The sequence below is a fragment of the Oikopleura dioica genome, chromosome PAR (assembly GCF_907165135.1).
Source record: "Oikopleura dioica chromosome PAR, OKI2018_I68_1.0, whole genome shotgun sequence".
In the NCBI taxonomy this organism is placed as follows: Eukaryota; Metazoa; Chordata; class Appendicularia; order Copelata; family Oikopleuridae; genus Oikopleura; species Oikopleura dioica.
Window position 1 is genome coordinate 7,326,491 of NC_137293.1, and position 10,874 is coordinate 7,337,364.

At 41.3% G+C, this 10,874-nt stretch overlaps 6 protein-coding genes across 7 annotated transcripts; 4 read left to right on the forward strand and 2 right to left on the reverse strand.

The window, feature by feature from the left end:
• Positions 1-23: 23 nt before the first annotated feature.
• LOC145705120 (m7GpppN-mRNA hydrolase-like) lies at positions 24-1,636 on the reverse strand. The gene is given in 4 exon segments (XM_081782574.1): positions 24-307; positions 350-549; positions 593-1,233; positions 1,236-1,636. Coding segments are annotated over 4 exon segments (1,287 nt in total). The 5' UTR covers positions 1,606-1,636; the 3' UTR covers positions 24-231.
• A 7-nt stretch (positions 1,637-1,643) lies between these two features.
• Positions 1,644-3,013, reverse strand: LOC145705122 (synaptogyrin-2-like). 2 transcript variants are annotated; one of them, XM_081782578.1, is made up of 4 exons: positions 2,750-3,013; positions 2,463-2,685; positions 2,263-2,420; positions 1,644-2,018 (listed from the first exon to the last, which is right to left on the reverse strand). In XM_081782578.1, exons 1-4 carry the CDS (start codon positions 2,883-2,885, stop codon positions 1,846-1,848), a joined length of 690 nt encoding a protein of 229 aa, XP_081638704.1. In that variant the 5' UTR covers positions 2,886-3,013; the 3' UTR covers positions 1,644-1,845. The 2 variants fall into 2 exon arrangements, with proteins under 2 accessions (XP_081638704.1, XP_081638703.1); XM_081782577.1 differs by having other exon boundaries at positions 2,230-2,420.
• Positions 3,014-3,325: 312 nt separating this feature from the next.
• On the forward strand, positions 3,326-4,895 carry LOC145705121 (large ribosomal subunit protein uL15m-like). Its single transcript, XM_081782576.1, has 5 exons — positions 3,326-3,695; positions 3,848-3,985; positions 4,032-4,132; positions 4,178-4,407; positions 4,453-4,895. The coding sequence occupies exons 1-5, from the start codon at positions 3,355-3,357 to the stop codon at positions 4,642-4,644; spliced, it is 1,002 nt and encodes a 333-aa protein (XP_081638702.1). The 5' UTR covers positions 3,326-3,354; the 3' UTR covers positions 4,645-4,895.
• Positions 4,896-5,787: 892 nt separating this feature from the next.
• On the forward strand, positions 5,788-7,040 carry LOC145705123 (uncharacterized). Its single transcript, XM_081782579.1, has 3 exons — positions 5,788-6,172; positions 6,235-6,448; positions 6,632-7,040. Exons 1-3 carry the CDS (start codon positions 6,133-6,135, stop codon positions 7,017-7,019), a joined length of 642 nt encoding a protein of 213 aa, XP_081638705.1. The 5' UTR covers positions 5,788-6,132; the 3' UTR covers positions 7,020-7,040.
• Positions 7,041-7,047: 7 nt separating this feature from the next.
• Positions 7,048-9,178, forward strand: LOC145705119 (E3 ubiquitin-protein ligase ARIH1-like). Its single transcript, XM_081782573.1, has 9 exons — positions 7,048-7,266; positions 7,309-7,510; positions 7,552-7,655; positions 7,696-8,034; positions 8,251-8,319; positions 8,370-8,600; positions 8,644-8,799; positions 8,841-8,972; positions 9,017-9,178. The coding sequence occupies exons 1-9, from the start codon at positions 7,048-7,050 to the stop codon at positions 9,083-9,085; spliced, it is 1,521 nt and encodes a 506-aa protein (XP_081638699.1). The 3' UTR covers positions 9,086-9,178.
• Positions 9,179-9,208: 30 nt separating this feature from the next.
• LOC145705124 (COP9 signalosome complex subunit 5-like) lies at positions 9,209-10,786 on the forward strand. Its single transcript, XM_081782580.1, has 7 exons — positions 9,209-9,483; positions 9,727-9,901; positions 9,948-10,031; positions 10,073-10,275; positions 10,320-10,399; positions 10,441-10,507; positions 10,552-10,786. Exons 1-7 carry the CDS (start codon positions 9,217-9,219, stop codon positions 10,714-10,716), a joined length of 1,041 nt encoding a protein of 346 aa, XP_081638706.1. The 5' UTR covers positions 9,209-9,216; the 3' UTR covers positions 10,717-10,786.
• Positions 10,787-10,874: the final 88 nt, after the last annotated feature.

Genomic DNA, 10,874 nt, shown 5'->3' on the forward strand with positions numbered 1-10,874 from the left:
ATTTATGTTTGAAGCGAATGGAATTGAGAACAGGCTCACGTATTCTAGAGATTCTATCTGGTGAAAAGAAGCGTCAGCGGTCTTTTTTCTAGACCCAAGCCAGTTCTTAGAAGCAGAATTCTCTGAAAGGAGCTCAAGAAACTTTGTTGCACGAATCATAATGTGAACGGTTAGTTGGCAGGGTGAAGAGCAAGAACTGAACGGTGAAAACAACGACATCATTGATCGTTTTCATTGAAACATGGCAGCGCGTATCTTGTCCATGTCGAATGAAAAATTCCTCCAAGCCTCTGGAATAAAACCGCCCCTAAAAGTTTCTGTTCAAATTGCCCGATTGTAAACGGCTTACTCGGAGTTTGTTTCGAGTTGTTTTTGTTTGGCCTGGGTGGATTTGGCATTTTTGCGCGAGTGAAGTGCTCGGTCGGGCATTAAATTCGACCGCTGGTAGCTTTGAGCGAGGTCTTTGCCGTCCTCTCTCGGCCAGTGCTTTTTGAGGATTCGCTTGGCCGCACCGGGGCTTACTTTCAGTCCGTCGGACCTACTCATATCCTACGCATATAAAAGTAACGAAATGAATCATCGAAAGACTTACGTTTTCCTCGTCAGAGGAGTCGATCGCTTCCGACGCTCTCTGGTCCGCTCTTGCTCGTTGCATGATCTTCTTGACTTGCTTTGGCTTCTGAATGTACGACGAATGCTGTGGAGGAATGTCCTTGATGTCTTCATCTGATCCCTCGCCCTGGTTTCGCTTGTTCCTCCGCGGCGTTTTCTTCCCGCCCATGGTGAACTGCTGCCGCTGGATCCAATGTTTCAGTTGGCTAACAAACGGAGTCACCATGTAAAAATTCTGCGATCCCATGCCGAGCTTCTCTTTTGACGAAGTGTCCTTTTTGTGCAACGGCAGAGCATCAATGGGAAACCATTTGATGGAGCTGATTTCGTTTCGCGTTTGAGTCACAAACTCTGTTTTCAGCGGGCAACCGGGGCAAAGGTAAAGTCGGTTTATCTGCCCGGCCAAATCGACTTCAATAAAGTTTCTTTTATCCAGCAGCGGGGAGACATCGTAGCCGACTTCTTCGAGTACCTCTCGCTGGGCGCACTTTTCAGGGCTCTCGTCGATGTTGACTTTTCCTTTTGGGAAGCCCCAGCTTGCTCTTTCCGAGTTTCCTTGGACTAAAATGCAGTGCGTCATCTTTTTGTCCATTATGATCGCTCCAAAAGTCGGCACTTCTTTTTGTACTCCTTCCAATTGGAGATCAGCACCGACACACTCGTTTCTTCCCCGTGCATTAAAAATGGATAAGCATGAAACATGCGCGCGGCGAATTGAGGTAGACGCATTTCGGGTAGATTCTTGTCCTCAGCGCGATAAAAGTCGATGTAGAACCAGTGCGCCTGCTCGATTTGGAACATGAGCCGGATCATGTCCAGCCGCTCGCTGTCCGGAATGTTCAGAAGAAAGCGTGCGCACAGGTCGTCCATGATCGTCTCTGGAATCGGCTTCCCGCTGATTTTGATCTCTTTTATCACAGGGGCATTCTGTGGGTTGTTCTCGCTGCTATTTCGCTCGGGCGTAGCTTGCACTCTGTCCAAATATCTTTCCATTATTTCTTAACTGGGGAAGGATGAATGAACGAACGTCGTTTGAACTACGGTTTTTGATTGAATTTCAGGTGAAGGCAATTATTGGCATAAATAGGAAACGAATAACAAAATAAAGAATAATTTCACAATGAACGAAGATCTCTTGTTTTTTTTCATGAAATAGACAAATTTCAAAGTCTCTAAAGGTAGGTAACGAGATGTTTAAGTATTGATGAGCGAGGAAAACACGAGGTAAACATCTCAATAAGTATTTTTCGGCTGATTTGGCGTGGACTTGTTGAACTCGTCGGAGAACGGAACGGGACGGAACGACTGCTCATCCCAATTGAGGTTTAGCTGATGAGCGTTGGGGATGGATTCGTAAGGAGTTGCTTCTTGAGCGTCGTTGGGGTCTGCAAAGGCCGACAGAACTCCTGAAAAATAGCTTGGAAGACGAAAAAGGGGAAGAAACATTTCACCGAGTTGACCTTATCGTCAATAAAATAACAAATTTGCGAGCGCATCCATTTTGTAAAACGCATATTTAGCCATTTTTCAAGACAATATCTAACTTCTATTTTCTAATAATCACCAAGCTAAACACCTGTCAAACAGAAACAGACACCGGAATAAAAATTCATTTACCTTCTTCTACTCTATCATATAAGTAGTAAAAACCTTTTTGATAATTTCTAAAAGAAATGAACGTAATCCAGGCCCAGGCAGGGATCGAGAAGAAGGTGAACGATAGAATAGCTTTTGCAGAGGATTCCAGCACGAATTCAACCTCGGGAATTTCGTCGGCGGGGAAAGAATGGAAACCGGAAATTGAAGAACTGAAAGATTTTAACAAAGAGAAGCTTTCGATCAAAACTTACCAAAAAGCAACGAAAGTAAAAAAGCCAACAGCAGCGTTAATCACGAGTTCACATTGAGTCAAGAGTTTTCGCTTCTGGGCGGACGAGATCTTCACGAACTGCCAGTCCACGACCAGGAAGAAAACGCTGGTAAACAAGCCCAGTGTGCTGACGAGCATGTGAAAGTTGCACTTTGACTGTTCGAAGAAAACGCAATGATCCCTACTGTCATGAGCAATGGATACTATTTATTTGGTTCTTGATTTCTCTCTTTCTTGTCAATTTTCTCTCCAAAAAATGAACCAATCCTTGAGCAGAAAACATAATAAAATTGTAGAAAATAAGCACAATCCTCAGCAGCGTCTTCGTGTTCTTTAAAAATTCACTTACAGTCACTTCTGTTCCCGCCAACGGAGCTCGAAAAGTCCCAGGATTTCCCTCCATTTTTTCGAGATTTCCCAACTTCGCTCGTGGGAAATTGTCAAAAGTTCGCCACGAGCTGAGGTGACCCCAAGAACATCAAGAAGAGGGCGGAATCGGCGGCAATCTGATTTTTCTTTCTGAAGGACCGAAAATGGGGCGCTCGATTAGTATCCCACGGCGCAAGTCAATGGGTCCATTGGACGGTTTCACTTCGCGCCAGCCAATCAGAGCAGAGCAGAATCTTAGTCGTAGTGATTGACGTCGGTAGTTGGATTGGAATGTGTGTTCAAGAGCAAATTTAGCTGGTTCACTTGTGTTATTTTTATTTTCTTTGAGTAGAAATGATTTTATAAAAGCTAGAATTTCTAGCCGAGAAATGTCAACAATCATTTGAAATTTTCGTCCTTTTTGTCTCATTTGATCATTACTAATGATTCATTACATTAGTGATCCTTGTAAGGGAGAATCTCATACAGTTCCTTTTCTAGAAATGCAGAATCGGATGAAAGAAGTGATCCGGGCCCTGCCCAGGATCAAAGAACACCACATTCGCGAAAACTACGCTCCTCCCAGCAATGACCAGTACCATTCCTACGTCCAAGACAACATGAAAAACCTCTACCGAAAGAACCAGCCGATTTTTCTTTGGGACGGAACGCCAATTCACACCGGCGCGAAGCCATCTATTGGAGCTGACCACAAGTTTATTTATGGCTACTTCCGGGGTCAGCATGGAAAGAAGCGGGGTGCTCATTTTGTCGGGCAGAATCGACAATACGGAACGAAATGGACCAATTCCATGCAGCTTTTGCCCAGGCATCAATTCGACTTGTGAGTGAATCAATTAAAAAATGAGCTCGGCAACCTGTTTGAAAAAACTGAGTCAGGGTCCGCGAAAGATCTTTCATACCTTGAGTCAGGTACTCTACACAGATTGCTTAGCCAAGACTCCCCATAACTGCAGTAATTGTCTTTATTTCAAGTGACGAGCGCACAAATAAAATCTACGAACCAATAACTCTCTGGGACATTCAACGACTAGTCGAGCTCGGTCGACTTGATCCAACAAAAATCATCGACATCACCGCTATCATCAATGCTAGAGCCATGGCTCCCGCCGAGTATGATCAATGACGGAATATTTCAATAATGAACATATATTTTCAGCTTTTTCTGGAGCGAAGATATCATGGGATTAAGACTAGTTGCTGACGGAAAGAATGAGTTTTGCTCAAAGTTGAATATTGAGTTTCAAATGGCAGACAGAGGTGATTTTAATTGCACATTTTAATGATTGGTAAACAAGGATTTAGAGGCAATCGCCGCGGTAGAAAAGTGCGGTGGAAAATTCACCGCTGCGTTTTACGACAGAAAATCCATCGAGCTCGCCGTCAACCCTGTCGATTTTTTCCTCAAAGGAAAGCCAGTTTTGAAGCGGCAACTTCCACCGCCATATCTTCTCAAATACTATGTTTCTCCGGAGATGAGGGGTTACTTGGCCGACAAAGATTTGGTCAATTTCGATAGACAGAAACTTGCAAAGGTATTTTTTCAAATTGGGAAGGCTTGAATCATTATTTTTCTTCAGGAACTTGGTTATGAAAGTGTAGATATTTCAAATTGTGACATAATGAAAATGGAGAAAAGTCCGCGGCAGATATGGTATGGAATCGACCCTGGAAGTTTAGTGAATCTCGCCGAGAAACGAGTTTATAAAGCCTACGAATCTCCTGAAGAAGGAGAAGAAAAATCCATTGCCCAAGTTCAGCTTGAAAATTGAACTGAAAAAATCAACTTTTTCCTTCAAAAATTTTAGAATGGTGCGACACAAGCAAGCGTTTCTAGGGCTTACTTGGCAGTCGATGAGATCTGCGATGAAAAAGGACCCGAACAGAATTGCGCAGTACAAGTTATTCAACAAGACGCTCAACAAAGAGTTCCAAACAACGCTGGCGGATCCTTCGAGGCTGATATATAAAAATGAATTGAAACATTCCGAACATACTGGGAAGGTGTAAATTTTATTCTGCAGTTGTTTCTATCAAGATTCACGTAGACAAAAAATGATCCTGATGACCCACTTCTGTTGCATGTTGACTCATTTCATGATTCCATCTTCTCTTTTTCGATAATCATTTTTGCTGGATAACAACGATGCGGATACTGATTTAGATACTGACTCATTTCATCATTCAATTTTTTGATAATCATTTATAAATCCTATATGAGATTTTCTTAAATATAGAAATTAAGACCTCTTCGAGGTGTGACGATTTTCAATAAGGAATTCTGAGTGAAATCCTTACCCCCCTTTTTTATTAGCTCATTTAAAAGAGCGTAAAAAGTTATGCCAGATTCCACCAAAAAGGATGAAATTTTTGAAGTTATTACGTCATAGCACGTGATTGAAGTTCCAAAAGTACCTTTTCTTCCGGACATCGGCATTTCCGACTACTCTTAGGTACGCAGGCATGCGATACATGAAAATGATCGTCTCGTCGAGCTCTACATCGGCGTGTCAGTCTCAAACCTTTTCATCCCTTTTTTCTCGAAATCAATATTTTCAGCAAACAGCTGATTTTAGAAAGGGATGGAAAACTAAATTACAAGGATTGAAACCAAGATGCCGATGTAGAGCTCGACAAGACGATCATTTTCATGTATCGCATGCCTGCTCAGCTAAGAGGACTTGGAAATGCCGATGTCCGAAAGAAATGGTACTTTTGGAACTTCAGTCACGTGGCACGAGGTCAATATTTTGAAAATCTCTTGATTTTTTCAGTGTTTCTAGTGTAACTTTTTACGCTCTTTCTAACAAGCAAATAAAAGAGGGGGGTAAGGATTTCACTCAGAAATCCTTATTGAAAATCGTCTGTCGCTAGCAGGACCAACAAATAAGCTTTGATTTTTATGATAGGAATCTTCCTAAAATCAGAGTTATCCAATCAAGGTTAAATATACTCAACATGAAAAAGCATCCCTTTATCATTTCGGCTTGCAAATATTTGAATCACTGGTTATTGAAGACGTAATAATTTTCACCTCGAAAGCAGGCCTAAATGCCTTCAATCACATACTGCACAGAAAGACCTTTATACGTCACCCTATACGCGACTCAATCTACGCAAACAAGTCTGCTTTCTGCCTCGTGAAAAACAAGACGCGTTCGAGGACGCTGTTTGATTATTTCGAAGAGAACATAGAAATTGAGCCGGAAGCGTTGTCGATCGATTTGGAAAGGGATTATGTGGATGCGTACTGGCAGGCAATGTCAGCGCGCGAGCAGCTTATCGAGAAGCACAGTAAAGGTGCGATAATTTTTGAAATTTCTGAAATGAAAAAATCGATTGTCGATTTTACGCGTTTTTAGAGCTTTCGAGGTTCTGCTCTGTTTCATTGAGGAAAAATGAAAACTGTGACTCGTATCATATGACAGTTTTAAATGGAAACTATGAGACTATTTATGATAGGAAGAAATTTCAACCGCCGGATAAAGAAGATAGAGACAGTTTAATCGAGATTTTTGATAATCATTATATTATCGCGTTTATGGCTGCGGAGATTTTCGCTACTGTTGGATACAGGTAAATAATAAACAGGACGATGCTGACCTGGACTCGACAACCTGTGAACAAACCTGAGTCTCCGCTTTTTAAGAAATTCAAAACCTGACTGAAGTTTTGTACACAGGTTGCAGAGCCCAAAAGAAAACAAATCATTATTTGTTTCGTAAAAATTTGACATCACCTGATTTATCTTGATTTTAGGCCAGATTGGAAAAGAGTAGTGAATCTCCCTTACGATCCGTACGTCTACCGCCGCATTCTGTATTCTGCTGAGTTGACTTTCATGCAAATCATCGATCCCATGACGCTAGAAGCCATGGCTCGCCACATTCTGCACCTGGACTGCTTCGACGAATTCTCAAACTACGAATCGGTTCAGTACTTGATGGAAATTTTTCAAAGAGTCTTTCTGTACGAAAACGAAAAGGCACGGCTGTATGAAGGCCAAGCGAGTATCGTCAAACTCAAGGACGTTTATGTCGACTTGGTGCTCGATGGAAAGGAAAATTTTAATTGGACGGAAGTTGAAAAACGCAAATTCCACAAGCTGCAAAAGTTTATTCTCAAAAAAGCAGCCAGTGATGATTAGCAAGTCTGTTAAAAATAATTTATCTAGAATGGACTTTGATGATGATGAATTCGACGATGACGAGTACGACTTCGAGGACGACGAAGAGGACGAGGAAGAAGATTTTGAAGAGGATGTTGTCGTCGCGACAATCGAAGCAGAGCCGAAAAAAGAACCTAAACTTGTTGAATTGTTCAACACAGAAGATGTCTTCCGCTATTTACAAGAAATCTTAAAAGAGCTCGCCCAGATAACCGACCTGCCCAAAGTACGAATACTTGATCAATTTCCGTATCTGATCGTCTTTTAGACCGTACTGCGCCTTCTACTAAACGATTACAAATGGGACAAGAGCGATTTCCTCGAAAAATTCTACGAAAATCCTACTCGTTTGCTCAAAGGAATCACCTCCTCTCAAAGTAATCAATCGCAAAATTCTCAGAAATGCCAAGATTGCCAGACATTTGATTGTGATATCTGTATCATGGAATTTGAAACAGAAGAGTCAACTGGTATGAAGTCTCTCATTAAATTTCCCATATTTTTATTTTAGGAACTTCCAATTGTCAACACCGCTTTTGTAAAAGCTGCTTTGTGTATTATATAAAAGAAAAAATCAACAACGGAACCTCATTACTCAGATGCCCAGCTCACAAGGTTTGCTGTCCATAAAAATAGCTACTGACGGTAATTACAGTGCCTCGCATGCATCGAAGACTCCCAAATACTCGAACTCCTGTCCAGTGATCCCGCAACTTCCAAAAGATTCAAAAGAAATCTCGTTAATGCATTTGTTACGAGCCACCCGAGGACGACATTCTGCGCCCAGCCAGACTGCGAAATGATCTTCAAGGCAAATCAAGCCGATGCGAACAAAGATATCGGCAGCGAAATAAACTGTTCTTGCGGCGAAGCACTCTGTTCCCGATGCGGGGAGACCTGGCACAGTCCAGTGAAATGCAGTCTTTTGAAAAAATGGCGGAGAAAGTGCGAAGATGACTCGGAAACATTCAACTGGATACATGCAAATACAAAGGTTGTGAACTCAAATGAGCTGTTTTTCGTTACTTTTCTATTAAAAGATTGAAGTCAAAGGAATCCAAGAATACTATAAAATAAGTAAATATTTTCGCTCACTAAAGGTGACAAATTCCACTTATCAGACTTTTTCAATTATCAAATCCTTATCCATTTATACCTTCTGTTTTAAAATTTATCGAGTTTCTTAACTAGAAACTAATGTTACTTCAAGGACTGTCCAAAATGTCACACAACAATCGAAAAAGACGGTGGATGCAATCATGTTGTTTGTAAAAGCCCTGTGAGTTAGAGCCCTTTCTGATTGTTTTTTATTCAAACTATCATTTCTAGTCCTGTAAATACGAGTTCTGCTGGGTATGCCTGGGAAACTGGGACAAGCATGGCTCCTCTTTCTATAATTGTAACCGCTACAATGAAGAGAAAGATACGATGAAGGAAAGCCAAGAGCGCTCGAGGCAGAATCTCAACAGATATGTTCACTATTACAACAGACAGAAAAACCACGAAGAGTCGATCAACCTCGAGCACAAACTCAAAGCAACGGTCAACGAAAAGATCCACGTGAGTAGTTCCTATAGTAGTGAAAGCTAAAGATTTTGTCAAGGAACTGATGACGAGAGACATGTCCTGGGTGGAAGTAGAATTCTTGAACACGGCAGTGGATATTTTACGCTCCTCGAGAAGGTGTTTGATGTTCAGTTATGTTTTTGCTTTTTACCTGAAGAAGACCAACTCGGCTGAAATTTTTGAGGACAATCAGGTAAAGTCTTCCTTGTTTTCTGCTTTTTAATGCTTTGGAAGGGTGATCTGGAAGGGGCGACAGAAGATCTTTCGGGCTTTCTCGAGCGGCGCTTGCCCTCTTCGTCGGAAGAAATCGGAGAAGTCAAGCGACGCGTGCAAGATAAAGCGAGATATTGTCATGAGCGATCAAAAGTAAGAGATCTTCTTTCTCTAAACCGCGCTCATGAGTTTTCTAGCGATTGATAGAACATGTATTCGAAGGCTATTCAAACGACTCGTGGCAGTACACTGATAAATACTACTAAACAATCTTCAGCACAGTTTTTATTTTCAACACATTTTTCTTTTTCTTCAACCTGTGACACAAACTCAAAGGATAAATAAACCCAGTTATGATAAAAAAACAATGAAAATCAACAGTGTTTTCTTTCTGAGAATGGAATGTGATCAGCCGAAAGAAAAGCGAATAAATACCGATAGTTCTACCAACGTCTCCGAGGAGCTGAAAAACTGGATGAGAAAAAATGAAATCGCGACGATTCCAGAGAGCGAAATGATTTTGAGATACAGTGAGAAGGAACATCGAGAGCTTCTTGGTGCTAGTCCGTGGACCAAAGATCCGCACTATTTCAAGCTTTGTAAGATATCAGCCGTTGCTCTGTTGAAAATGCTTATTCATGCTAACTCTGGAGGAAATATTGAGGTGAGATTTCATGGAAGTTTTGAAGTGGTAGATACGGAGAATGTTCCAAAAACGTAGTCGAAACAGAAAAGTCTACCCCGAGGATCAGTTTTTGCAATTTCGATTTACCGAGCATATGAATCCTTTAGAAGTTTTTATCTTCGCAAGGGCAGAAAACCCGGATCAAGTTGTTATCTAGCATCTGGTGCGCTAGAAAAGCGCGTTCTCTGCTATAAAGTGTCATTATGATTATTCTTCTTCCAGGTGATGGGTCTGATGCTTGGAAAGATTGACGAGACGACAATGATAATCCACGACGTTTTCGCACTGCCAGTTGAGGGGACGGAGACTAGAGTCAATGCACACACGCAAGCTTATGAGTACATGTCGAAATATGTGAATGATAAGCAACATGTCCAGCGACTAGAAAATGCCATTGGTTAGTTGAAAAAATTTTCCGACCCGTTCCATTTTTGAATTCCAAGGTTGGTACCACTCTCATCCTGGCTATGGCTGCTGGCTATCCGGAATCGATGTGGGCACACAAAGTCTTCATCAACAATTTGAAGGTGTTTTTCAATCCCTGAAATATTTATTTACGGCATTTTAGAGCCATACGTCGCAATTGTAGTCGATCCAGTGAGGACAAAATCGACCGGAAAAGTGAACATCGGCGCATTCAGAACATTTCCAAAGGGTTATCTTCCCTCACACGAAGAAGCAGCTGAATATCAATCTATTCCAATAGAGAAGATTGAGGACTTTGGCGTCCACGCGAATCAGTATTATCAGCTTGATATTGAAGTATTCACGGTAAAAAGGGACATAATTAGACGCTTTCTGAACTCTATTTTTAGACACAAACGGATCAGAATATGCTAAAGTCGCTTTGGAATAAGTACTGGCCATCAACGCTTTCTATGTCTTCTCTTCATGAGTAAGAATTAACTAACTTGCTTATGAGACAAAAATTTTTAGTAACCGAAAATATTTGACAAACTCGATCAACGATGTTGGCGCGAAAATCGAGCTCATCGCTGAAAAAGTAAAAATTTGGGTAATTTGCTGAAATCTAAAGTCTGAAATTAGGTCAGTAAGCAAGGTTATGGCAGCGCAGCCGGAGTGAATCCAGCTGCTGGAATGAACAAACTAAACAAAGTCATTGTTGACGCAGAAAAGATCTTTCAGGAAGTTCAAACTGGCCTCCACATGCAAAACTTAAAACGAGACATATTTTCTTCATTTCTTCACTGACCTGACTCACTACCCTGTACTTGTTTCCTTTGAGAATAAAACTGAAAATCAACGTTCGGAAAAAACGATTCTGAAATGATTCTTTGAGTTTCAGAAAAAGAAATTAATGGAAAGTGGGAATCAAAAGGCGGGCTTAGGTTCAATTCAATGGTGGGGCT

Coding starts and splice junctions, on each gene's coding strand:
- LOC145705122 (XM_081782577.1), bottom strand. CDS start 2,885: ATGGAGGGAAATCCTGGGACTTTTCGAGCTCCGTTGGCGGGAACAGAA. Junction 2,686..2,749: donor TATTATGTTTTCTGCTCAAG/GATTGGTTCATT, acceptor CCAAATAAATAG/TATCCATTGCTCATGACAGT. Junction 2,019..2,229: donor ATATGATAGAGTAGAAGAAG/GTAAATGAATTT, acceptor GCTATTTTTCAG/GAGTTCTGTCGGCCTTTGCA.
- LOC145705121 (XM_081782576.1), top strand. CDS start 3,355: ATGCAGAATCGGATGAAAGAAGTGATCCGGGCCCTGCCCAGGATCAAA. Junction 3,696..3,847: donor CCCAGGCATCAATTCGACTT/GTGAGTGAATCA, acceptor CTTTATTTCAAG/TGACGAGCGCACAAATAAAA. Junction 4,408..4,452: donor ATAGACAGAAACTTGCAAAG/GTATTTTTTCAA, acceptor ATTTTTCTTCAG/GAACTTGGTTATGAAAGTGT.
- LOC145705123 (XM_081782579.1), top strand. CDS start 6,133: ATGTCAGCGCGCGAGCAGCTTATCGAGAAGCACAGTAAAG. Junction 6,173..6,234: donor TATCGAGAAGCACAGTAAAG/GTGCGATAATTT, acceptor ACGCGTTTTTAG/AGCTTTCGAGGTTCTGCTCT. Junction 6,449..6,631: donor TTCGCTACTGTTGGATACAG/GTAAATAATAAA, acceptor TCTTGATTTTAG/GCCAGATTGGAAAAGAGTAG.
- LOC145705119 (XM_081782573.1), top strand. CDS start 7,048: ATGGACTTTGATGATGATGAATTCGACGATGACGAGTACGACTTCGAG. Junction 8,035..8,250: donor GGATACATGCAAATACAAAG/GTTGTGAACTCA, acceptor TGTTACTTCAAG/GACTGTCCAAAATGTCACAC. Junction 8,973..9,016: donor ATTGTCATGAGCGATCAAAA/GTAAGAGATCTT, acceptor TGAGTTTTCTAG/CGATTGATAGAACATGTATT.
- LOC145705124 (XM_081782580.1), top strand. CDS start 9,217: ATGGAATGTGATCAGCCGAAAGAAAAGCGAATAAATACCGATAGTTCT. Junction 9,902..9,947: donor GCGACTAGAAAATGCCATTG/GTTAGTTGAAAA, acceptor TTGAATTCCAAG/GTTGGTACCACTCTCATCCT. Junction 10,276..10,319: donor TTGATATTGAAGTATTCACG/GTAAAAAGGGAC, acceptor CTCTATTTTTAG/ACACAAACGGATCAGAATAT.